At 46.2% G+C, this 26,673-nt stretch overlaps 1 protein-coding gene across 9 annotated transcripts in view; it reads left to right on the top strand.

Annotated features, from left to right (window-relative positions):
* Positions 1-26,673, top strand: part of SLC4A4 (solute carrier family 4 member 4) — a 310,714-nt gene that overhangs the window by 161,356 nt on the left and 122,685 nt on the right. For 5 of the 9 annotated variants that reach the window (XM_053252940.1, XM_053252944.1, XM_053252942.1 and 2 more), the window contains 3 exons: positions 5,855-5,990; positions 19,318-19,478; positions 20,931-21,110. In XM_053252940.1, coding sequence (XP_053108915.1) covers positions 5,855-5,990; positions 19,318-19,478; positions 20,931-21,110 — 477 coding nt within the window. Of the gene's footprint in view, positions 1-5,459; positions 5,646-5,854; positions 5,991-19,317; positions 19,479-20,930; positions 21,111-26,673 lie in introns of those variants that run through there. The other 4 variants (XM_053252941.1, XM_053252945.1, XM_053252949.1 and 1 more) reach the window with 2 other exon arrangements.

Raw genomic sequence — 26,673 nt, 5'->3', positions numbered from 1 at the left:
TTTTCCTGAGTTTTTCTGACTTTGTTTTTTTTTTTTTTTGCCCTCCAGGAACCTACCCCCCGCCATCCCCTTTCACTCAATGAGGTCCTTCACACAGTTGCTGTGAAGCACCTCAGTGAGGTCTGGGGGGAGAGCGGGCTTAGCCTGCTCTCCCGCAAGTCGATCAGCGGCAGAGCCCTGGGCGGCTGGATCGGCTGCCCACACAACTGCTGGCTCCATCATGGAGCAGGCAGGGGCTGCAGGGATTGGGGGCTGCGCTGCCCCCGGAAGTCCGAGGATGCCCTGCGCGAGTGCGTGGGGCATCCTGGAGAGACGCCCGAGCCTGGGAGTCTGCTCATGTGTCGCCTCGCACCACGGTGACACACAAGCAACAAAATGAGGTTAACGGAGCGCGCGCTCTGTCGACCTCATTTAAGCCACCTTGGGAGCACCTGGCTTGTCTGCGGGTCCGGTGGTTCCCACGATCAATGGAAAGCAGGCTAAGCTCCCTTAGCCCACTTTCTGTTGATCGTGGGAATAGTCTCAATGACGCATTACCTGAGGTTTCGTTATCCGTGGAAGTTGGTTGGAATGGAATCCCCGCAGATAATGAGATCCACCTGCAAACTTAGCAGTCATAAGAAGGGACAGATTCAATGGTAGACTGGTAACTGATTGGAGGACAGGAAACAGAGGGTAGGAATAAATGGATAGTTTTCACAATGGAGGAAAGTAAGAAGTGGAGTCCCCCAGGGATCTGTACTGTGACCAGTGCTCTTTTATTCATAATATTAATAAATTGATTATGAATAAATTCATACACTTATTATGAATACATTTATTATTCATAAATGATCTAGAAGTTGGGGTAAGCAGAGAAGTGCCCACATTTGCAGAAAACTCTAAACTGTTTAGGGTAGTGGAATTCAAAACAGATTGTGAGGCGCTTCAAAAGTATCTCTCCAGATGAGTGGATCTTCAAAAGGATCTCTCCAAAGGTGAGTGGGTGACAAAATGGCAAATGCAGTTCAGTGTAAGCAAGTGTAAAGTGATGGATATTGGGGCCAAAAACCCCAACTTCACATAATACACTGATGGGTCGGAGCTGTCCATGACTGACCAGTAGCGAGATCTTGGGGTCATGGTGGAGAGCTCGTTGAAGCTGTCAACTTGATGCATGGCAGCTGTGAAAAAGGCCAGTTCCATGCTAGGGATCATTAGAAAGGGGATTGGAAATAAAAATGCTAATATTATAAAGCCCTTCTGCAAATCTGTGGATTGGCCACATTTGGAGTACTGTGTGCAGTTCTAGTCACTGTATCTTAAGGACTTTGGAGAACTGGAGAAGGTGCAGACGAGGGCAACCAAGATGATCAGGCCCCTGGAGCATCTTCCTTATGAGACAAGACTACAGCATTTGGGGGTTTTTAGTTTGGAAAAGTGGTGACTATGGGGAAACAAGATATTAAATTATGCATGGAGTAGAGAGAGTGGACAAAGAGAAATCTTTTCTCTCTCTCACAACGCTAGAACCAGGGGTTATCCAGTGAAACTGCTGACCATGAAATTTAGGGCCAACAAAAGGAAGTACTTTTTCCACATAGCACATCTATAATCTATGGAATTATCTGTCATGGGATGGCCACTAGCTTGGATGACTTTAAAAGGGGCTTAGACAAATTCATGGAGGACAGGTCTATCAATTGCTGTCTGGTGGCTATAGGCCGCCTCCAGCCTCAGAGGCATGATGTTTCTTAATACCAGTTGCAAGGGAGCAACAGCAAGAGAGAGGGCATGCCCTCACCTCTTGCTGTGGGCTTCTCATAGGCACCTGGTGGGCCACTCTGGGAAACAGGATGCTGGACTAGATAGGCCTTGGGCCTGATCCAGCAGCGGGTAGTTATGTTCTTATGACTTTTGAAGAACTTGAAAGCTTGCTTCTTTGACATAACTGAGTAAGAATTGCTCTTCACTGTCCAGATTTTCTATTGTTTTGCTTACTTTGAATGAAAGGGAGGTAGGAATCCTTGATTTTATCAGGTTTCCCCCCGCTCCCTCTGCTTTTGATTCCATCCTTGAATGAGTAAACAGTTGGATGCTGAAGTGTGTTTTTACTAGATTGATGGTGCTCTTCTTCATTTCTCATATACACTTTGGGAAGTTAGTTTTGGGCATTGGCATACAGTGCTATTCATACACTCTCAGAAGCAGAATATAATGTCTGCATGGGAAGTGTAGCACCCATGAAGGAACCTCTGCTCAGGGCAGATGGGCCAGACTTAAAGGTTCCATCACTCCCACCTGCTATTGTAGGGCTTGGCGTACAAGTTGGTAGACTGGAGCATGCAATGGCCATCCCAAGTTAGCACCTAGAACAGTGCACTGTAGGAGCCGGAGGCTAGATTAACCAAGAGGGCCTTGGCTTGGGAGACACAAGTTTTGGGTGGTATAGAAATATTTCAAATAAATAAATAAACAAACAAACAAACCTGGAGTTTCTCACATCTGAGCTAGTCCTACAGGAAGGGGTGTGTGTTCTAGATCCTGCCTTCCTGGAAGTAGGTTCTCAGTTTAAAGGAGGTGTTCTTAATTCCTGCGACATGAGCTCCAGTACAGCTGTGATGTCTCCTGCTGCCTCTTGATCATGGTAAAGGTTGGCTTCCCAGAAATGATGGAGGATCTGGAGAGGAGTCACCTATATCTGAGGCTGTAGGCAGGGAAATTGCCACAGGAACGGAAATTCAGAGCTTCACTGTCACTGAGGGTTCTTCCTCATCCTAAAAAAAAAAAAAAAATCCCTAGCAGTGAGATTACTTCAGTGGCTGCTTCCTAAGATGGTTCTGGGAGATGGCTTCCCCCATCTTTAGAGTCCTAGGACTCTCTTACTGATGTAGAAGTAACATCCCCGCTGTCAGGATTTTAACCCAAGTTTCCTTGGTCCTCGTATGATACTCACTCAGTAGTGTGTAAGAAACGTGATGAGCCCAATTTCTTTTGTTTGCAAGTAGACAGATTCCGTTTCTCTATCAGAGTGCAGCCTTGGTCCCCAAGGAATCTGAGAGGCAGGGTGGTGCACTAGTTAAGATCTCTTGGTGACCGAGGTTGTAGAGAAATGAAATCTGCCTGAAAGCAAACAACAGGAATTGGGCTCTTTGCATTTTGTATGAACTGCTGAGTGAGTGTCAGTTACAGCAGCACTGTGCTTTAGAACAACTTGGACAAGGTTGTGTCGGCGGTGTTGACAGAGTTTGCAATTCTTTGTACTCGTGCGCAGGCTGACTCAGTGATGAATATTATGGTTTGATTCATGTAGATCATTCCTATTACAGTAACTGCCCCCCTCCGCTCATTGAAATATTTGTTTAAGGATGGGAAACAAAGAAGTTCTTTGCTTCTCATCCTTAGAGGTCTATAACTTATTTCTGCTTCCCATTTCCCCCAAGGTGGTAAAATCTTGACATTATTAAAACATCATCATCATCATCATCATCATCATCATCATCATCATCATTATCATCATCATTTTATTTGATATTCTTGTATTGTCTGTTTTTAGACTGGGAAGCTCCTGAGATAACCAGATAGACAATGAGGATGTTTTGTGTTTTTTTTTTTTAAATTGGAAATTTAAAGAACAGATCTGAAAGAAGATAGCCAAGAGAAGCAAACACGTTTCCCCTCCATTTTATATATTTGAAAGCTAAAGTTTAACTAGAATAGTTATAAATAGGTATAGAAATTAAATAGGTATAGAAATTTAACAATAAATAAAATAATGAATAAATGTGTATATTAAGTACATGTCAATCAGTTGCTCAATCAGCTAAAATTTCAGCTGAGTAATCAGTAGGAGCACATTTTAATTGCTGTGGCTGCAAGTTAAGTAAGCCTTTCCTTGCTTTGGTTCTGGTGTGATAAGGAATAAAAAGGAAATATTTACAGTGGCCTTTTCCCTCTTAAAAGTGAACAGCTTTTGTTTGTTAGTGAAGGTGCGTGACTTAATTTTTCTCAAAAAGGCAAACCTGTATTGAAGTTAGGTTAATGTGCATTTCTATTTAAATATCTTTGCTCTAATAAGTTGAAAGGCAGATGAATGCTCTAATAGGCTGACAATACTAATTTAAACTGAGGAACTTGGTACAAGAATAAAATGTTAACATAAGGGATATTCTATAGCAAAGAACTTTGGGCTTCTAACATAGGAAGCATGAGCTACTCTACTATGAATTCAGCTTTCTGGCATAAGGAATATTCATTATATTCTGTAGAACCTCAATCTCAGAGAATAAAGGATATCCCCTGAAAGTGAGGGAAACACCTTTGAAGTGAAGGGATGCTGGGCAGTTCTTGTGGTGATGCCTGTCAGAACTGAGTTTGTAGGCATCTGTCAAGTGAGAGCCAGGAGTTGGGACATACCAGGAACCAGGGTTAGGAAAAACTAACATTGCACAGACAAAGCCTCTGTCTGAACAGGAATTTATAGTCTGTTTATAGTCTGTCTTGTTGGGGAAATCTGATGGCCAGTCTGAGTGGGTGGAGTCATTCCAGTATTTGAGAAGCCTTTATTTGCAGGGTTGATGCTCTAACTGGTATTGATGAATGCATTTTTTAAAACAATTTGCTCTTACAGGTATACTAGGGAAGTGTGCAGGCAGGTGGTCTCTCCCCCGCCCAGCCTCACCATCAGCCCCCCACAAAATGGAAGAACGCAACTCCTTTCTGAGACATTTCACCTAAGATGTCTTATTTGTACACCTAAAAAAGGAAACATGAGAATGGGAGAAATCCATGGACCATATACATATACTTGTTAGAGAGCCATGCTTGCTTTATTTAAATGTGCATGGAAGCAAACCTGGGAAACGGCACCTAAACAGGGATCAATAAATGTTGGTTCTGTTCACCAGCCAGACAAAAATCTTACTTGTCGAGCTATGTTGGTACATTACACGTCAGGATTTTTTTCACTTGTCAGGCATCCTTTTTCACTCATCACAGACGAGTAGACTAGTGGATTTCCTGAGCCCTGCACCTAAGAGTCAGGTCTCCACCCTGCCTTAGCTTAACAAGTCAAAAGGAGCCCCAAGAACAATCTGTTTCTGCTATATATTGAGAGCATGTGACAAAAATGGGCTTTCCTTTTCGTTATGAAGAGACCATTTTACCTGTGGGTGTTTTGGTTGCTTTCCCCCCTGCTTCCTTTTCTTCGGTGCGTCTGAGGCTTGATTTAAATGGACCAGAGCTCACAGCCTCTCATGTAAAAGAGGAGACGGGCTATTTTGTTAAATATTCCCTTTACACTGGTAATGAGTCTTGGAGGGGGTTATATGCTGCCTCGCAAGCCAATGAGAGTTCCAGCTTTGTACAAAGGGAGGGGAGAGTTGGCAGTGGGAAGCCACTTCCTCTCCATGAGGTGCCCCCCAAATAGTTTGGCTTGAACTGGTTCTCTGCCTATAAAGAAAAAGACTTTAAAGGGCCTCAGCTGATCAGAGTACTAAAGGTCCCTGGGCATGCACCATAGAGCAAATTGGTGCTGAGCCTAGAAGATCTCTTCTGTTTTTTGACAAGGAGCTGTGAGGGTTTGCTCTTAGCACACAGCTTCAAGGAGCGGGGGGAAGAAGACACAAGTCCTCCTGAACTTTGCCCTCAGCTTAAAGTATTTAGAAGTAAGTGTAAGAAAAAGGCGTAGACATAGACACCAAGGGGATTTTTAAAAATCCCACAAGCAACAACCTGAACTTTTGAGTTAAGATGTCAGATGGAACAGGCAACCAGGAGAAACAGCCGAATGGATATGGGGAGAAGGGGAAGGCGCGGAGCCGCACATCCTTGATAATCCTTCAGTCCGTTAACCGCAGTATTTTCACCTCTGCAGTCTCCCCCGCTGCTGAGCGCATCCGCTTCATTTTGGGCGAAGATGATGACAGTCCCGCCCCACCCCAGCTCTTCACGGAATTGGACGAACTACTGGCCGTTGATGGGCAGGAGATGGAATGGAAGGAGACGGCAAGGTGAGTGAGAATGGTGCAAGTTTTAGTTCCCCCTTTGGCTTTGAAGAAGATGTAACAGACCCCTTGTGGAATAACTTGTAGCAAAGCTGTGTGTTTAGGTTTGTGGGGTGCCTTGTACCTGAGATGTAGAGGTGTGACCAAGATCATGATTATCCTCTGATATTCTGGAAAGCTTTTCCGGTAAAGGGGGTTTATTCCGACCTTCATTTTCAAAGTTTGCTGATAGAGCCACTAAAGTGTCCTTTATTTAAAATATGAACACACACAGACACACAGACTTCACGTGCCTGTTAACACTTGTCAAAAAGGAATACTTGAATTATTGCACCATGTGTTCATATTTAGATCTTCCTAATATCTACTGTTAGAAGTTACAGAGGACTAGTATAGTGCAATGTAGAGGTTCACAGGGTAATCCAGAACATGTTCAGGATTGATTCTCTCTCTCTCTCTCTCTCTCTCTCTCTCTCTCTCTCTCTGAGTAACTGGCTTACTAAGTCCTACTAATCACAATGGGATTTGTTCCCCAGTAGGTGTGTTTAGGATTGAAGTGTATGATCTTGGAGCTAGGTAGTCCCTAGTTCAAATCTCACTTCAGCTATTAATTTTCTAGATGCTTGTAGGCTTGCTACTTATTCTCATTTTTGTTCCTCATCTTGGCACAATAACTCTGGCATACCTAGATAATGACTAGGCTAATGTATGGGGAACTCTTTGATTATTCCAAAAAGCAGTACCTAAATTTTAAGATATATACATGTCTAGTTTCTGTTGAGATGAATCTGTAAATCATTTTAGTATGAGAGAATAAATATCCCAAAATGTGGCCTTTCAGATATGTGTATGCTTATTCAGAAGTAGGTTTTGCTGTGTTCAGTGGAGCTTTCTACTCGGCATGTGCACGAACCGATGTTCATTCACTGGTCTGCATTTGGACTGGTTCATGGTTTCGCAAACAGGTTTGTTCTGATTTGGCCCAACTATGAACCGGTTCGGCGGTTTGAGGGCAGCACCAGGGCTGGGGGCTGGGCAGGGCAGTGAGTGAGTGGCACCTTTAAAAGTAAGCAAGCAGGTCCTTACCTGCATGAATGCCACTCCCGGCAGCTGCTGCTGCGATGCTCCCCCAAACAGTCCCCATGCGGCACGCACCTGGCCTCCACATGCGCATTCTGGTTAGTGCACATGCCTACTCTCTACCAAGTACGTGTGCACAGGATTCAAAATTTAGTTATTCCCATTTTGGATTAGATGAAGCATTTTGGATTCTATGTTTGGGTGCTAATGTAAACAATGAAATAAAATTACATTTGGTCTCATAGTACTTTCAAATTGACCTCATGGGAACAATGTGTACAGACAAATTGGGCTGGAGTGATGATACAGTTAGACAACAATTAATCAAGTTGCCAGCAATGTAATCAACTCAGCAATAATTCCAGTTGAGCTTGCTTGAGTAAGATTTTACTGTGACATTGCAAAAACCTGTCTCTTTCTCATATCTGGACTTTTATATATCTCCTTGAGGAAAACACGTGTCACGTAATCTACTGTGGAGTAGAATGCTGAGGCAGTCTTTTCTGGGGTCCCTGTTCTCCCTCTTTCCCCCCTACACTTTTAAATATTAGCTTTGCAGTTTTCTCTTATTGGAGCTCTGCTAATCCGCCTCTCTGCCTTCTATCTTAAGGGCTTTTTACTGTGTTTGGATAGCTTAATCCCCAGCTGTGAATAGCACCTTGTTGTCTTTAACGCCAGCATTCCTACTTCTCAAAGCAGACACACTATATTGGGATACATGGGTGTTGCACTGGTATATTCAGCAGCTAACATGTGGCTGTTGCAAATGGATGTAGCCATGGCGACTCATGGGGAGACCCCCGATCGGGAGACTCCAACAAGCCTCCTGGCCTCGGGGGTCTCCCCAGAATGCCCTGCACACTTGCGTGGGGCATCCTTGGACTTCTGGGGGCCAAGTGGCCCCTGATCCCTGCCGTCCCTACCAGCTCCGTGATGGAGCCGGCAAACATGTGGGTGGCTGATTCGGCTGCCCACGGACGGCTCCCTGCTTGTGTGTGGGGTGAGTGGGCTAAGCCCACTCTCCCCACAGAGCCTGGTTAGGCTCTACATATGGATTGTGTGTAGAGCCTCAATGGCTACTAATCTGGTGGCTACAGGCTACCTCCAGCCTCAGAGACAAGATGTCTCTAAATATTATTATTTATTAATTATTTTTTGTTTACACAGTCAGACAGGTGTTATTGACTGGTTTGTTTTATCCAGACATCGAGTCCTTCCCAAGGACCTGGGATGGCTGAGTTTTATTGTCAATGTTGTTGCTGTTGTTATAGATATCGTCGCAGAATATAGGCTGTTCCCAGTAAAGTTGCTTTTTGTAATTGGCTGATGGTGATTTCTGTGGCCCCTATGGTGTTGAGGTGCTATTCAAGGTCTTTTGGAACTGCATAATATTATTATTATTTATTACATTTATATCTCGCTCTTCCTTCAAGGAGCCCAGAGCGGTGTACTACATATGTAGGTTTCTCCTCACAACAACCCTGTGAAGTAGGTTAGGCTGAGAGAGAAGTGACTGGCCCAGAGTCACCCAGCTAGTATCATGGCTGAATGAGGATTTGAACTCGGGTCTCCCCGGTCCTAGTCCAGCACTCTAACCACTACACTGACTCTCTCAAATACCAGTTGCAGGGTAGCAATAGCAAGAGAGAGGGCATGCCCTCACCTCCTGCCTGTGGGCTTCTTAGAGGCATCTGTTGGGCCGCTGTATAAAACAGGATGCTGAACTAGATGGGCCTTGGGCCTGATCCAGCAGGGCTGTTCTTGTGCACACTCACCCATAAACCTGATTGGACCAGTTTCCCACATGTGTGCACACTAATTCTCTGTACACCTGTGTGCCACATTTGATGCCACGGCAGTGTTTTCCACAACAATAAGGAATTGTAGGACTGCACTCAGTGGTTGGTCGAGCTTGCTTATTATTAAATTATTGTTTTCAACAACAACAGCAAGTTCTCAAAGCAGTTCATAGAGTGAAAGAAATGAGGAAAAAAGCTTCCCTGTCCCACAAGAACTCACACACACACATACACACACCACATGAGAAACAGCCCCTGGAGAGATTTCTGAGAGGCTCTGTTGGCTTGAACAGAAAGAGTAGTTGTCCCCTTGCTAAATATAAAAAATCCACCCCCTGAAAAAGCTCTTCTTTGCCTATTTCCCAGGTGTGTGTGTGTGTGTGTGTATGCAGAAGATGTTGCTGGAGGCCCAGACTGCTTCATCTTAAATGTTTCTGTAGAATGCTCATGCCTCCATAAAATGTTTAATCTTGAAGGCATCACAGGGCTCTTTATTATTATTTTTTGTGGGGTGGGGGTGGAGAGATATAATATAGCCTAAGCCTCACCCATGTTTATGCAAGATGTAGCACTTGGAATTAAATGGATTTAACATGTTGGTTATAAACACAGTTACTTGGAAGTGGGGGGTGGATTTCACATGCATTCAATGCAATACATTGTAGTTGGTTTTGTTTTGTTTTTACAAATGTGTGATTGGTGCCACCTCCTTGCAGATAGATGTGTGTCTTTAAAAAACCCACCACTATGTGGTCTGCAGGCTTCTTTTTGTTAGTGTGATTTCCCCTTGTTTCTGTTGCCGGTGGAGAGCGGATGGGGGAAGCACCTTTCATACATGTAGGTAAAAATCAAAGAACACTAGCACAATGGATACATAACATTTGTTTTTCTATACAAATTAATGTGAGCCATGACAACTAAATGGAACCTTTGTGTTCAGAGCCAGTATACTTCTGATTATTGGATGGTGCGGAGAAACCAAGGGGGTAGCCATCCCCTTTGTACTGTCTTGTGAGGGGCCAGAAGTGCAATTGGCTGGCTGCTCCTGAATGCAGAATGCTGGACTAGGATGGACTTCTGATTTTATCCAGCAAGGTAATTCTTATTACACTCCTATGTGCATGACTCCATCACGAGCCCTATTCATTTCAACAGAGTTAAATTCCTGCAGCTTAGAATTCCAGCCTTTGTCTAGTTGTGGGTATTAATCTTGCCTGCAACAACATACAGTATTTCACTTTAACCAAGTTGTGCATTGGGCTTCACCTTCAGGTCACAATAGGTAGATAAAGTTCATGCATCCATGTGCATCAGTACAGTATTATACTTGAACCATCCTGAAAAAGGCAGAGTGGTCTCTTCCCAGGATATTTCTGCACTGCTACCAGGAAATACAGTTCCTGGATTGCACAGACCATTGGGCAGATCCCTTTGTGATCCCACTGGATAGATCATAGATCATTGCACAGATCACAAATTTTGGACAGTCTTGGTAGCCAGCCAAATTGTGTTTGCCACCAGCTCTGCTAATGAACCCTCACATACCTCTCATGCTGCATCTTGCAGAGAATTCTAGGCATGAGGTACTTGTCAGGTCTGTTGTATTTAGTGGTGGTCACCCTGCACAAAACCACCTAATGGCGTAGCAGGGAAATGACTTGATTATCAAGCCAGAGGTTGCCGGTTCGAATCCCTGCAGGTATGTTTCCCAGACTATGGGAAACACCTATATCGGGCAGCAGCGATATAGGAAGATGCTGGCAAGCATCTTCTCATACTGCGCGGGAGATGGCAATGGTAAATCCCTCCTGTATTCTACCAAAGACAATCACAGGGCTCTGTGGTCGCCAGGAGTCGAAACCGACTCGACGGCACACTTTACTTTTATCCTGCACAAACTGGAAGGTACCCTTGAGTATGCCCTATGCTTCCTGGTGATTTCATGTTGCAGGGGAAGATGCTGACAAGACTTGCAACTCTAGAATTCTAAGATAACATAAGATGTCTGAAAGTTTCTCATTGTATCCTCTGCCCATAACTTCAGTTTTGTGATGGTGGTGGTAACTGCAGTGCTTCTAAGAGCCTGAACAGTGACTCTTCAAGGGTCTCATGCAGAGGTTTTTCCCAGTGGTGCAATCCTCTTTTTAACTGGGGATGCCAGAGATAGAGCTTGGAAGCTCTGTATATGCAAAGTAGTTGTGCTACCGCTAAGTTAGAGCTCTCTGCTAAGAAAGAGCTGTGACTCTTCCGGGGTGGAAAATATTGAAATACTAATGGCAGCATGCACAATCTAGACTTGGGCTCCAGTTTCCTTTGCTGAGCTTGAGGAGGTGTCCTTTGGGCAGAGCTGAGGTTGAGTCTCGGCTTGGAGGCAGTGTTCCCTCTAACAGGGATTCCCAGATGTTGTTGACTACAACTCCCAGAATCCCCAACTGCCATGGCTTTTGCTTGGGGATGATGGGAGTTGTAGCCACTTAATGGTGCAGCGGGAAATGACTTGCCTAGCAAGCATGAGGTTGCCGGTTTGAATCCCTGCTGGTATGTTTCCCAGACTATGAGAAGCACTTGTATTGGGCAGCAGTGATATAGGAAGATGCTGAAAGACATCATCTCATACTGCGCAGGAGGAGGCAATGGTTACCCCCCCCCGTATTCTACCAAAGACAACCACAGGGCTCTGTGGTCGCCAGGAGTCGACACCAACTTGAGGACACACTTTACCTTTAGTCAACACATCTGGGAATCTCAGGTAGAGGGAACAGTGCTTGGAAGTTACCCTGTTTTGGCATAATGAATGGATTTGGGTGTGCATTTACAACTGAGTAAATTACAAAAAACTTCTCAAAATACCCTTTTGAGCAGAATAAAATTTAAGAATGTACCGATACATTTTTTAAAAGTTACAAAATTGCTGATTGTAGTAACACACCAGAATCAAAGTAGTTTCACACACATACACAACAACCCCAACCAAACAAAAGACAAATATTATGCCCTTCACTTGCCATCCCATATTTCAAAACTGACCTCCTCTGGTTAATCTCTGTAGAATCCAGAGGAAAGAGTTGTGGTATGCAAGGACAAGGCAGTGGAGTGGAATCTGGAATATTTTTAATGAGACAGATATATACAGAGAAGCAACTGCAGACTGCTTTTCAGGGCTCTTGCTGCCCTGGGGCTGTTTGTTAGCCCCGCCTCTACTCCAGGACTGGAATAAAAGTAACTAAAGCACCATTCAAAAGCTGTCCTGGATCAAGGAATGGATTAACCAAAAACACCACTATCTCCATGATTAATGTATCATTTTAAAGAAGCTTGCAGCTCTACTTAAAATGACCTGATTCATATAGTCATTTGATTCTAGGTTTAATGTGGGTTACCAACATTAGCTTGATTGTGTGAACCCATGCCAAGGTGGTTTATGACCTGAGATGAATCTTAGATTTCCATATTTTGATGCGTTCACACAATCATGCTAATGTTGGTAACCCACATTAAACCCAGATTTGAATGCTTGTGTGAACCAGGCCATTTTTCAAATTCCCTTACCCAATTAATGATTAATCTTGTGATACAGAACGTCATGCAGGTGGAACCTTGCATCCAGGCAACCCTAGCAAATCGATCCATATCATGTAGTTCAGGTATTCTTAAGGTTTTGTGAACCTGCCTAAAGCATGGGAATCAGGGGGCAGGGGAAACACTTGAGCTCTCAGTTCAGCAGTATTGTTTGGGACTCTGTTTTATGCTCATTTTCAGGTGGCGAAATAAGGCAGAGAGAATTAGATTTGACCAAGGCCATTGAGGGTTGCATACCTAAGCCCTTGTTTGAACTCAGGGCTGCACTGTCATAAGTGGGCCACACACAGCCACCCTTATAATTTGACAGCCTGGATTTTTGTGCCCTCCAGTCCACTAGAATTATTTAAGAGAGAATGGGGCCATTCTGGGCAGACAGGGAGAAAGCTTCTTCCCCACCCTGCAGATGATCCAGCAAACATTGCTGGGAGCAAGGACCACACTCCCAGACGAACTGCTGCTGCGCCAGTCAGTGGAGCCCCAGAGGCCGGGATGAAGCATCCTGGCCTCTGGGTATCCCACAATGCACCTCACACCCAGTGTGGTACATTAGGGTATTCCCCCAGGAGATGGGCACTCTAGGCGCCCATCTAGGTGCCCATCTGAACACAACCTGGGGAGACACACAATCTCGGTGACTGGGTTAACGGCTAAAAAGCCGTGCTAGGCCGTGCTGCCCTGCTGGGATCAGGCCCTATCTTGGCGGTTCTCATGCACAGCTAACCCAGGCTGGGCTTCCCTAGCCTGGGTTAGGCTGTGCATGAGATCAGTCTCAATGTATTAAGACTAATATATTTTACTGGGGCTTTTAAGGGTCTCTGTGGATAGCAGCTATGCAGTGCCATGAATTGCTCTCATGGGCTGCATGGGTTTCTATCATGGATTCACATAGTCAGCTATGTGAGACAAAAAGCAGGGAATGATAAAGGTTAACAAAACCTTCTAGTCTTGTCAGCAGTGGCTAAAAGATTAACCATGACATGCCTCAGGGTTTATATTTGGGGCTCTTCCTTCTTGAAATAATTTCTTAATGTTTTTATGAGGTTGATGGTACAAGACTTAACAACACAAAGTCACACTTAGAAAGCCGGGCTGTATCCTAGAAGTACAGCACATGTGTGGCATACAGAAGGTCTGGGGTTCCAAGCCTGGTATCTCCAGCTTGGGCTATGAAAGACATAGGTATATAGGAAGCTATTTTATATCAAGTCAGACCCACAATGCACTGCCCCCTAAGTGCGGTACATTAGGGGATTCCCCCAGGAGACGGGCACTCTAGGCACCCATCTAGGTGCCCATCTCTGGCACACACTCTTGGTGCCCATCTGAACATAGCCGGAGGGGAGACACGATCCTGGCACCTGGGTTAACGGCTTAAAAGTAGTAGCTCAGTACGGTCTACTCCAGGGCTGCTCAACTTTGGCTCTCCTGCAGATGTTGGCCTAAAACTCCCATAATCCCTCGCTATTGGCCAGTATGGCTGGGGATTGTGGGAGTTGTAGTCCAAAAACAGCTGGGGGCCCCAAGTTGAGCAGGCCTGGCTCGGACTGGCAAATCTCTCCAGGTCTCAGACAAGGATACTTCCTGAGTCCTACCTGGGAAATGCTTGACTAACAAGCAGAAGGTCACCGGTTTGAATCCCCACTGGTACTATATTGGGCAGCAGCAATATAGGAAGATGCTGGAAGGCATCATCTCATACTGAGCGGGAGGAGGCAATGGTAAACCCCTCCTGTATTCTACCAAAGAAAATCACAGGGCTCTGGGCTCCAGTAGTCGAAATCGACTCTACGGCACACTTTACCTGTAGATGATAGGGATTGAACCGGGAATCTTCTGCATGCAAAGCAGATCCTCTTTTGACTTCCATTAACCGATGTCCCCATTCCCAGTTCTATTCAGAGTCCTGCCTGAATCTCTGGACAGCCATGTCAGCCAGTGCAGACAATAGTGCGGTAGATGGACCAATAGTTTCACTTAGTAAAAGACAGCTTCATATGAACTTCAGTCTATATGGGAAATTAAAGGATTTATATGCAGGAAAAAGGATATGCCAGCTCTTTTAAAAGATGAGCGGAAGGATGGGTGCTGAGTGCAATACAGTGGCTGCTTTGTACATTCCAGACTTAACAAAACTGTAAGAGTGGAGGGTATTTCCCCCCTCTCCTCAAGGACATTTTGTGAGCAATGTGTAGTTTTTTTGCAAATTTCAATGATGCGGGATTTGTTTCAAGTCCTGAACTGTTTGTCCGGAAGCTTGTGAAGGTTCACAATTGTTCAACTATTACATGACCTGGCAAAATCTGTATTATGATCTGCACTGTAATTGCAGGCCTTAAATCTCTTTCTGTGGCAAAAGAAGAGAGTGTCAGTCAAAGAACAGAACTGACTATTGCTTTATTTTTCTAGCTGTTGCTGTAATGATTGAAGGAAACTTTGTGCAGACAGACCAGAAAAGAGCAAGTCTATTTTTCTGTTGCTTTAGTTGAAGATTAGGGCAAAGGGCAAATGCTGTCTTGTGTAAAACATTTTTTCCACACCTAAGGGCTGTTTCATAATCACGTTCAAGGGTTGTAAACTCCTGACCTGATGGGAGCTCCTTTGCCTTGTAATAGCTGTGTGGGAGGGAGTTGTGTCTAGCAGGTGCAAAATTAAATCTTGCCCTCTGTAATGATGCTGTACTTTTCTGACATGCATTTGTTTAAGGCTGTGTTGCAGGGAGATCACACGGGAAATGGAAACGTAATGGGTCAGTTCAGACCTTGTGCCAAACTGCGATTAAGAAAGCTTAACTGTAGTTGGTTCAGGGTTCATTGATTCAAATCATCAAGGGGGAAAAGTGAACTCAAGCCATTTATTTAAATCAGAAGTTTCCATTTATCATCTAGATGCATGCAAGTTGGTTGATTTGTAAGTAGAGACATCAATATTCACGCCGATAGCACTGACTCTGATTCAGTTGCAGAGATCAGGTTGTTCCTAGGCATAAAATAGAAATATAAGGTCACTCAGATGGATCAGTTGGTGACACCTGTGGTGATCTGCCAGTTCCTGACTCCCAGTGTCAAGCTGTGATATAAATACCTGACCGATTGCACAGTACGATGATTGATGAAGATGGTTTCTCCATGGTTCATTCTTTACAAAGGAAATGAACTTTGTATAAGTTCATAAGAGAATCATAAATTCAGTTTTCATACTTGCATTGAAGTTTAGATTTCATTTTCAATCAGGTTATTTTAAAAAGAGAACATTTGCTGTAGTTGAAATGTAAAAATAGAAACAATCAATTAAAGTCCATTGGATTCACAATCTAAGGTGTTCAGAAACCATAGCTGGCACGAACTATGGTTGGCTTTGTTGAACTGACAAACCATAGTTACTGCCATTGCTTTGCCTCCAGTGGCCACTGCATCTTAGACTGGACTGCTTAGCAGATGAGAAATGAAAACACCTCTAAACTATCGTTTGGCTGTAGATTTGGAAAACTGAAGCGGTGGGTAGATCTAGGTGTCACGCGGAACCTCTGTTAAAGCTGACCTCTGTATGATGTCCCTCGGTTTCAGAAGCATGTGCTCCTCCCACTCCATCCCTGTGTGTGTTCAGTCCTCACTTGCCAACCACGGTTTTGCCAACCACGGTTTTACCAACCATGGCTTTGAATATATACGAATAGGAAATTGTGACAGGTCTTGCCAACTGCGGTCCGAGTATCCGCGGTTGGTGAGGTTTTTTAGTGATTGGGGTGTGTGTTCAGCCATTTTGGGGGGTTCAGAGGTTTGATCTGCTCATTCCTCTTGGTGACCTTTCTGACCTTGCTGTTCCTTGCCAATTTAAAATGCCTATGAGTGATTTTGGTGGGGTTCCAAAATTTCCAGAGGTTTGTTCTGCTCATTCTTCTTGGTGACTCTGGGTGACATTACAGGACATTTTAGCTTTTGGGGGGGGTATTTTCCCTTTATTTTTAGGTCTTTTTGCAGTCATGGTTCCCCCAACCCCCTGTTTCCCATAGACGTTAATGCCTCACAAATCACAAATTTGCCAATGGCGAGGTTTTGCCAGAACAGAACCCTAAGAACGGCACCCTAGCGGTTGGTGAGGGATGACTGTGAGGCGCTTCACATGAGCAGTGTGAAGCGCCAAGAGGAGGTTTGGAGGGAGAGACCAAGATCTCCCACCCAGATGAGCGGCGGCTTGACTCTGGCGCTCCTGCACCTGGCTGCAACTTGCCCAGCAGCTCCGGGAGGTGGGGTTGGGTGGGTGGGCACAGGGACGTGCCGCTATGCGGTGCCATGCCCCCCGGAGCCCCAGTAATACACTGCACGAGTATGCGGTGCATTTCTGGGATCCCCCCTGAGTGTGTCCGCCATGGTTGCAAGCAGCCCAGGACATTTGATAAATTAAATAGGGTTAATGGAGCACTCACTCCATTAACCTCATTTTAGGGGGTGGCTTCGTAGGCGTGCTTGCTGCCATGGAGCCACCAGGCTCGCCCTTGAGCCCACTGGTTCTCACGAGCGAGCAAAATCAGGCTGTGCTCCCTTAGCCCGGTTTTGCTCGCTCATGAGAATAGCTTCTATATCTGCTTCCTTTCTAGGTTAGGATAAGCCAAGATAGGTTCTTCTAATCTACTTGCTTCAGAGAACCCAACAACAGAAGCTCACTTCAACCTTTGGGTTTAGATATTGGGTTCCCTGAAGCAAGTAAGTTAGAAAAAGTCGAGACTGGTCAGTTCATAGGGACATAGGAAGCTGCGTTATATGGAGTCAGACCATCCAGCTCAGTATTGTCAACACAGATTGGCTGCAGCTCCTCCAGCATTGCAGGCAGGAGTCTCTTCTAGCCCTATCTGGAGATGCCAGGGAGGGAACTTGGGACCTTCTGCATGCAAGCAGGCAGGTGCTCTTCCCAGAGCAGTCCTATCCCCTAAGGGGAATATCTTACAGGGCTCAAACATGTAGTCTCCCATTCAAATACAAACCAGGGTGGACCCTGCTTAGCAAAGGGGACAACTCATGCTTGCTACCACAAGACCAGTTTATTCTAACCTAGAATGGAAGTAGTTGCTCGTGTGGGGATGATGGAGGGGGACGTGCTCTCGCAAGGCTGCTACTGCTACTATTTATATACTGCTTTTCAACGGATATTTTCAAAGTGGTTTACATAGAAAAATAAACTAAAAAAATAAGATGGTTCCCTGTCCCCAAATACTCAGTCTCAAAGAAACATAAGGTAGACCCCAGCAACAGTCACTACTAGAGGGATACTGTGCTGGGGTTAGAGAGGACCAGTTGCTCTCCCCTACTAAATATCGGAGAATCACCACTTTAAAAGGTGTCTCTTTCCTCAGTTAACAGGGGCTGAGGGGCATCTAACAGAACTCAGCTTTAACAGAAGTTCCATGCAGCGTCTGAACAAGCCCAGTGATTTGGGTTCTAAGATATGGTTCATGATTTGGCATGATGGAGCTCATATCTGACTAAACCCACCAGATGGGGACCCTGTATATTTGGAATCTAATAAGTTGGTTTTAAAAATACATATTAAGATTTTGAAATATAGGTGAAATGTTAACCTCGCAGCTTTTTTTGACTAAATAAATACTGCAATTCAATTCAGATTTGGAAAACTATCATAAAAGGTGTTGCTGAAATGGAGAGACAGGCTGTTCACACGAGCAGCCCTGCTTGTGTGGAGCGTGGGGGCTGGACCCAATCCTGGTGCTGCCCCGCATGCACAGACAGCAGCACAGACAGCCTGCAGCCCTGCAGTTTGGGCTGCTGGCAGCTACCATAGAGTTTGGGGAAAGAAGAGCCCTGGTGCTTAGAATGACTTCAATGCACCACACAAGCAGCGCAGTGCATTGTGGGCTGTCTGGAGGCCGGGCGTCCTTTCCCCAGCCTCTTTGTTGCTATGGCGCTTATCTGGGAGCACAGTGCGATGGTTGTGTGGGGGAAGGTAGGAGAGATCCTGCCTCCCCTCCCCAGGAAGTGAGGTCGTGTGCATGACATCATAATCTCCCCGTATTTTATTAGGACTCCATCATCAAAGTGGCTTTTTTATTTTCTGTGTACAAAATAAAAATGGTCCGGAGCCAGCGTGGTATAGTGGTTAGAGTGCTGGACTAGGACCGGGGAGACCCGAGTTCAAATCCCCATTCAGCCATGATACTAGCTGGGTGACTGGGCCAGTCACTTCTCTCTCAGCCTAACCTACTTCACAGGGTTGTTGTGAAAGAGTAACTTAAGTATGTAGTACACCGCTTTGGGCTCCTTGGAGGAAGAGCGGGATATAAATGTAATAATAATAATAATAATAATAATAATTAATAAAAAAGAGGGATTCTCAATGGCTGCTCTGCATGGCTGGATAGTGGTGTTGTGATGTTGGTGGAGACTCATGCCTAGATTTTTTTTTTTGAGCACCCCTCACTGCCACTGCTCACCTGACACTCACCTCTGCAGCTGCCACTGCTCACTTCTACAGGCCCCCTCCTGGCTGCTTAGCTCACTCACTGCCGCCCTTGCCACTGGCAACACTGCCTAATGCTGTCACCGCCCTGGCGTGGACCCATCCTAGTGAGAACAGGAACTGGGGCAGTGAAATCATTAGACTTCATGCCACAGCCGCAAAGGAGGGCAAGCCAACGGCAGTGGTGGGTGAACGGCCGAGCAGGGATATGAGCAACAGGTGAGCTCCATTCACACCAGGATGTGCACGGCGGCCCCTCTAACCCCACATGGTTGGCTCAGTTATGGGTTCGACCCTGTTTCTGGTGTGATCTTGCTCCAAATGACTCACAACAGGGAAAAGACTGTACTGAAAGGCGGCCCTCTTTGTAACTTCATTCCCAATGACTCTTTTCTCTCTTGCAGGTGGATAAAGTTTGAAGAAAAAGTGGAACAGGGCGGAGAGAGATGGAGCAAACCTCACGTTGCCACGTTATCCCTGCATAGTTTGTTTGAGCTGAGGACGTGTATAGAGAAAGGATCGATCCTGTTAGATATGGAGGCCTCGTCGCTCCCTCAGGTAGTAGGTAAGTGGAATGAACTTACCAAGCAGTGTGTTCTGTAACTCTGTTTGACAAGAACAAATGAGGCTATTCTCACGATGGAGAGAAACTGGGCTAAGGGAGCGAGCCCGGTGGTTCAATGGCGGCTAAGAACCCCTCCCCTAAAACGAGGTTCGTGGAGTGCTCGCTCCGCTAACTCCATTTACTCATCATGTGCCTCTGCGCCGACACACGAGTAGACACCCAACCGGTAGGCTACAACAAGCATCCCAGTTGCGGAGGTCTCCCCAGAATGCCCCACACACTTGCACGGGGCATCCTGGGAGCTCTGGGTGCCAGGTGGCCCCCGATCCCTGCCGCCCTACTGGCTCCATGACAGAGCTGGTAGTCGTGTGGGCGGCCAGTCCGGCCATCCTGGAGGTCTGCAGGGAGAGCAGGTTTTCCCGACCTTGCCTGCCTGCCTAGACGAGTGGCGGCTTCCCTGTGGCGTTCCCGTGGCTCGCTTGGGCGCTGCGGGAGTCGGGTTCAGGGAAGTGCCACCATGCAGTGCCCCGCCCCAATAATGCACCGCGTAACTTCCCCCCCCACCACAAGTGTGTCTGCCGCTGCTTCAAGTAGCTGCAGCAGACACATGATTGCTTAGCCCAGTTTGCCCAAAACCTGGCTTAAGCAGCGGGCTACTTAAGAGGGCTTGCCACCATGCCGCTCCCGGAAGCCATGTGGCTCCCAGCGGTTCCCATGTGCAGCGAAACCCAGGCCGGGCTCTTCTAGCCCGGTTTTCGCTGCTCGTGAGAATAGCTTCACAGTGTTGTGAGGAGGAGTTGTAGAATTCAGAGTATATTAGCAAGGAGTGAGTAAATTCCTTGCAGTTCCCATGAGCAACGTCCCCTGTGAATGTCACCTTTCTGTGCTACTAGCTAAATTTTGACTGATGGCCCATTTGGGTGACTGCATGGATTTGTAAAGTACACAGCCTCTGTGCTGGAGTCCTCCATGGTAGAGCAGCTACTTGGCTGCAGCTCAGCAGTAAATGCTTTGCATGCAGAAGTTCCCAGGTTCATTCCCTGACACCTCCAGGTTGAGCTGGGAAAGACTCCTGCCTGAAACCTTGGAGAGGTTGGTGCTAGTCATTGTAGACCAGGGGTTCACAACTTGTGGCCCTCCCAGATGCTGCTGGATCACAACTCCCATCATCCCCAACTACAATTTACTGGGCTAGATGGACCAATGGTCTGACTTGGATGAAGGCAGCTTCCTATAGTCTTGTATTAATACAAGGCAAAGAAACACATGTCTTTTCAAAGCAGATAGATAACTTTGCTAAAATTACAATTGATTTGGAGCTAGCAAACAGCAAATACTTTGGGTATGCCTAGGGTGTGGAAGGGAATTGACAGCAAAACTCCCAAAATTCCCCCCACCCTTCCTGACTTGCCATTTTCTCCTTCTTTTCACTTCACTCTTTCTGTGCAACAGAGATGGTTGTTGACAATCAGATTGAGACAGGGCTGTTGAAGCAAGACATGAAGGACAAGGTCACCTACACGCTGCTCAGGAAGCATCGGCACCAGACCAAAAAATCCAACCTGCGCTCTTTGGCTGACATCGGGAAGACCGTCTCCAGTGCAAGTAGGATGTTTACCAACCCCGATAATGGTAATGCTGAGGCCAGTGGGCTTTGGCCTTCCCTTAGACACCCACTGGAAAAAAACTAACTCCATCGTCATCTCATGGCAGTGCATCTAACCCACGTGTAGAGTAGCAGACCATACTGACCAAAGTCTCAGTTATGGATTCTGAAGGCTTCTAATGCTGTGGCACATCCCTAACCATATCTCCACTGTCTAACTGGTAAAAGATATGAGCGTGCTTCATGTTTTGTTAGTGTCGTAACAAAAGCACATGTCTAGTAGTTTAGACAAGAAAAAGACTGAGTAAAGCATCTAGTGTCACACACACACAACATCCTCTCTGAAGTTTAATATGAGAAGTGTTGATCTGTGTCAAACCCACTAGGCTTGAGGAGAGGCTGCTTTGGAAAAGAGGTCTGTGGCTGATTTGCATAGTGGTGTGCATAATTACTGATGGGCAGCACACGGACCTCAATGCTGATTGGACAGACTTGGGTTAGAATTCTGGGAATTTATTATTATTTTACATTTATATCCCGCTCTTCCTCCAAGGAGCCCAGAGTGGTGTACTACATTCTTAAGTTTCTCCTCACAACAACCCTGTGAAGTAGGCTAGGCTGAGAGAGAAGTGACTGGCCCAGAGTCAACCAGCAAGTCTCATGGCTGAATGGGGAGTGGAACTCGGGTCTCTCTGGTCCTAGTCCAGCACTCTACCCACTACACCACGCTGGCACAGCTGGAATCAGGGCATTCCTTGTGAGGAGGTGGATCACCTCCATCCTCTCTCTCAGTTATTGTTATAGTTCGAAAGAGCAGTACCATTTGATCCCAAAGCATCAGAAATCATAGGGCAAACAAAAGAATCACCAAGTGCATTAGATTTCTGAAATCTCATTATTTCTAAGCTTATCCTGTACTTCTAAATAAATTGGCATTAACCATGCTAAAGACTCTGCATAACAGTTTGCCTGAGGGGGAACTGGCCACACTTCTCAACATGCCTGGAAAAACATTCTGAGGCTGTTCTCACGATGGTCCTGGGCAGGTGGGGAGGGCACGAGGGGAAGGCTGCTTCCCACTTACCTCCTCCACCCCCACCCACCCCGACGACCAAGCAGGTTGGCTTCGGTGTTCCTCCTACGTGTCCACACGGACAGCCCAGCTCTCTGCAGCTCAGTGAAGCACAGAGCAGGGCAAAGGAATCTAGGGCTGGAACTTGTTGTTCCAGCCTCCAGGCATCCCTCAATGCAATGTGCAGCATGTGTGTTGCATTGGGGATTTCCCCCCTCTGACGGGCGCTCTTTGCACCTGTCTCTATGATTCCTTGGGCTGTACAGAGCCCGAGGAATCATACGGTTCCCGGTAGCCAGGTTAAGGGTGCAAGAGCACCCTTAACCTCGGCTAAAAGCCATTTTTTTAAAAGGGGGTTAGGCAGTTCCCTACCTGCAGTCTCTAGAGGTACAGTCCCAGTAGATCTTTACCGCTTGGTCACTGTGAATGTATAAAATGACTCTTGGACTTCTCATGCCAATAGGGCTGAAGTTTTTCAGATGTACTCAAGAATGGCTTTCGTTCCACTGTTGGTTTTCAGTGGATATTGAGTGCCTTAGTTGTAATTTGGAACTGGGATGAACCTTCTCTTCCCTGCCCCAGTAATTTGCAGATGTAGGATCAATCTTGGAAATTCACTGGGGATGTTCACATGGGTAGGGTTGCTTGTGTGGAGTGCTGGGATTGGGCCCAATCCCGTTGCTGCCCCGCTGGGTAGCCCGAGTTTCCCCCCCAGGCTTTTACTGAAGTAGAATGGTGCGAGTGTGCCCATCTACCAGTCCCCGGTCATGTGGCTGCTCTAGCCACCACAGAGCCAGGTGGCTAGAGTGACTGGTGACGAGGAGCTCCCCCAATGCACTGTGCTTCTTGCACGGTGCATTGTGGGCTGCAGGTGGTTGCAGTTTGCTTCCCCTGGTTGGTCCTGGTTGTGTGGGCACACAGTGTGAACGGTTACAGAACGCCGCAAATTGTGGTGGGGAAGGTAAGTTGTGTCCACCTACCATTCCCACCTCCCCAGCCCTGCCCAGAACAGTCATGAGAACAACCTTACTATCTTATATGTTTTAAATTTGTTAAATTACAGAGCATACGACCTAGTGTGGGTAAAGCTGATTTGCATGATGCTTTATTCAGGATTTTGAGGAAAAGCCATTCCCTGTAGTATTTCTTTGTATGTATATTTTGGAATAAATTGTTTTCTGTATGAGGGGATTGATAGAAATTCCAATGCTACAGCTTTGGCAGTTCAAAGCAGCCATCAAAAGCAGCTTTAATGATTGATCTTAGATTTTGGTGCTTCACACGTTTCTGTAAATGGAACTTTCATTGAGTTAGGTGGGCCTTGATCAGAGGAAAAGCTTCAGGGAGCTTCCTTTGCGTCTCCCTGCCCGAAAGAACTCTTGCTCCAATTGCCAGGTGCCTGGCGACTGCAGAAACAAGAGAAGCACACTCTGGCCTCTGCAGCTGGCCAGAGGAACAAAGCTGTGCTGGGTGGTTGGTTGTTGCATGTTGGAAGAATTTTGAATGAAATGAATAATCTATATATTTAATTCTCTTAAATGTACCCTTCGCCTATCCCATGTGTGGCAGCTCTTGCAAGAGTTTGCAAGCAGCTGCCCAGGGGATAAGTGGCGGGGGTGGAAGAGGAGAACAGCCATGGCAGCTGGCAGAGCTGCACTGGCGGGAGGAGGTGGCCGGCCGGTGGAGCCCTGCTGGCAAGTGAAGCCATGCCGGTGGGAGGAGACAGCTGGCCGGTGGAGCTGTGCTGGTGGGCGAAGCCGCGCCAGTGGGAGGAGGAAGCCGGACGGGTGGAGGAGGTGGTGGCAGGCTGGCCGGAGGTGGCTGGCAGGCGGGTGGGAAGTTAGGCACCGGTGGGCGGCAAGAAAACGGCAGCGGCTAATGGGAGAAAATGGCTGGGCCAAACTAGAGGCGCAGATGTGCTGTGCCCGGCCCAGCTAGTTTGAATGACTTCACCTTCAGAGTCATTTTGAATGAAATGCAGGATATAAACCTGCAAAATCCATACATGACGAGGCTGCTCTCAGGTGCAGCCAAAAGTGGGCTAAGGAAGCCGTTCTTGGTTGCTCGTAAGAACCGCAGGGAACGCGCCTGGTCCCTGCAGTGCCTCGGCAGCAAACCCGTCAAAGAGGCCAGCCTCTTAAATGGGGGTTAAGGGAGTGAACCACTCCCTTTGCCCCATTTTTATGAATCGTATGTCAACGCCAGCTGCTGGCAGCTGTGACTGAGAGACTGCGGGGCTCCCTTCCAGTGCTGGAAGAATCCCCACAATGTACCATGCACTCACCCCATTGCCCCCAAACCTCCATGCTGCCGGGGGCAGCCGGCAATCATCTGGGCATGTGATGCACGCACCCACAAAGGACTGAAGAATCAACTGCGGGGAAGGTAAGTTTAAGCAACCTTCCCTGCCCTCAAGCCCTTCTCCTGGATCATGAGAAAGGGCTCAGCTCCAGTAGAGGAAATGACTTTCAAGAAGAAATCAGCTGTATAGCACTTCCTTCAGCTCCTGTGACATCCACCACCACTCCTACCATGAAGGGTCTCCTTTAATTGTCCTCCTTTCCCCTTAAATTAGCTTCTAATCCTCCTAATCAACTTCTACCCTCTATAGTCCCTTTTATCTGATCCTTCATGCAGCCTTTGCCCCGCCCACTTTCTGCTTTCTATATTCAAGTTTGTTTGAATGGGACTTTGTTCTGTGGGCTTCCCCTAGACCATCCCCACTCTTTCTCATTCCCAGAGCCCCTCCCATCTCCCTCATTCCCCCAACGAAGTGATGCTTTTGCTTCATAAATGCTTACAACGAGCGCTGATTTAATATGCAGAATTCTTTCTGGTCTTTTATCCTGCATGTCCTCCCAGAACAGCTGATCTCTTCCCTCTCTGGTGTGCTTGTTGTTAGCTCAAGGAAGAAAAGTCGTGACTTTGGAAGAAATACTTTTCCTGTGAAGCTTGGTAGAGTGCTTCCCAGGGGAAGCTGGGAATTCTTCCCTGACTCATACTGCTCACCTCTTCTTTGAGGTCAGCATTACAAGATTCTGAAGTTTGTTTCCAGACATGAACCTGGTGAGTTTCACTAACATGTCTATTGAAACACACACACTTGCCTCCCATAACGTGACACACAAAGTCCCTTGTGCACTGTTCGAACCCAGCATTTGAAAATCCATTATACCAAAAAGTTAGTTTTTGCAAAAATACAGTTTTATTATAATAGCTGTAGTACATGCATTCCCATTTAGTACTAGTATCTATAGTATCCAGGGAGTACAGCCTTAAAAGTAGACTTGGATTCTTAACATATAGTGTTAAGAGTTCAGGGAGACTGCACCCAGGCTTATTTTGATAGAGCAGCACTCTAGGTATGGACACTAACTATTTAGAGGAGTGAAATCCAAAACAGATTGTGAGGAGCTCCAAAAGGGTCTCTCCAAACTGGGGGAGTGGGTGACAAAATGGCAAATGAGGTTCCATGTAAGCAAGTGTAAAGTGATGCATATTGTGGCAAAAAAACCCAACTTCTCATATACAATCCTGGCTGTCACTGACTGACCAGGAGAGAGAACTTGGGGTCATGGTGGACAGCTCATTGAAAGTGTGCGGCAGCTGTGAAAAAGGCCAATTCCATGCTAGGAATCATTAGGAAGGGGGTTGAAAATAAAAATGCTAATATTATAATGCCCTTATACAAATGTATGGTGAGGCCACATTTGGAATACTGCTTACAGTTCTGGTCACTGTATCTCAAAAAGGACATTATAGAACTGGAGAAGGTGCAGAAGAGGGCAAGCAAGATGATCAGGGACCTAGAGCACCTTCCTTATGAGGCAAGGCTACATTATCTGGGGCTTTTTAGTTTGGAAAAGAGGCGACCATGGGGAGACATGATATTATTATACATGAAAGAATTCATGCATGGAGGAGAGAGTGTGGACAGAGATAAATTTTTCTCCCTCTCTCAGTGCTAGAACCAGGGGTCATCCCATAAAACTGAAGGCCGGGAAATTTAGGGCCAACAAAAGGAAGTACTTTTTCACACAGGTCATAATTAATCCAGGGAATTCTCTGCGCCATCCACTAACTTGGATGGCTTTAAAAAGGGCGTAGACAATTTGTGGAGGACAGGTCTATCAGTGGCTACTAGCTGGTGGCTGTGGGTCCACCTCCAGCCTCAGAGGCAAGATTCCTCTATATACCAATTGCAGAAGGAGAGAGGGCATTCCCTCACCTCTTGCCTTGAGCTTCTCAGAGGCACCTTGTGGGCCACTCTGGAAAACAGGATGCTGGACCAGATAAGCCTTGGGCCTGATCCAGCAGGGCTGTTCTTATGTTCTTAAGTATAGACCTATCTTTTCAAGAGCAGTTCTCAAAATATGGCTTGCAATGTGTGAAACAGCATTCTGGGCTAGGAAATATTTGATCTTGAAGCTGCCTGATATACCCACTCTGGTTTGCTAATTTTATTTTTTATTTATTTTATTTAACATATTTCTATACCGCCCAAAACTTGCGTCTCT

The sequence above is a fragment of the Hemicordylus capensis genome, chromosome 5 (assembly GCF_027244095.1).
Source record: "Hemicordylus capensis ecotype Gifberg chromosome 5, rHemCap1.1.pri, whole genome shotgun sequence".
Taxonomy (NCBI): Eukaryota; Metazoa; Chordata; class Lepidosauria; order Squamata; family Cordylidae; genus Hemicordylus; species Hemicordylus capensis.
The sequence above is the reverse complement of the archived record's forward strand: the minus strand, read 5'-3'. Positions and strand labels throughout refer to the sequence as shown.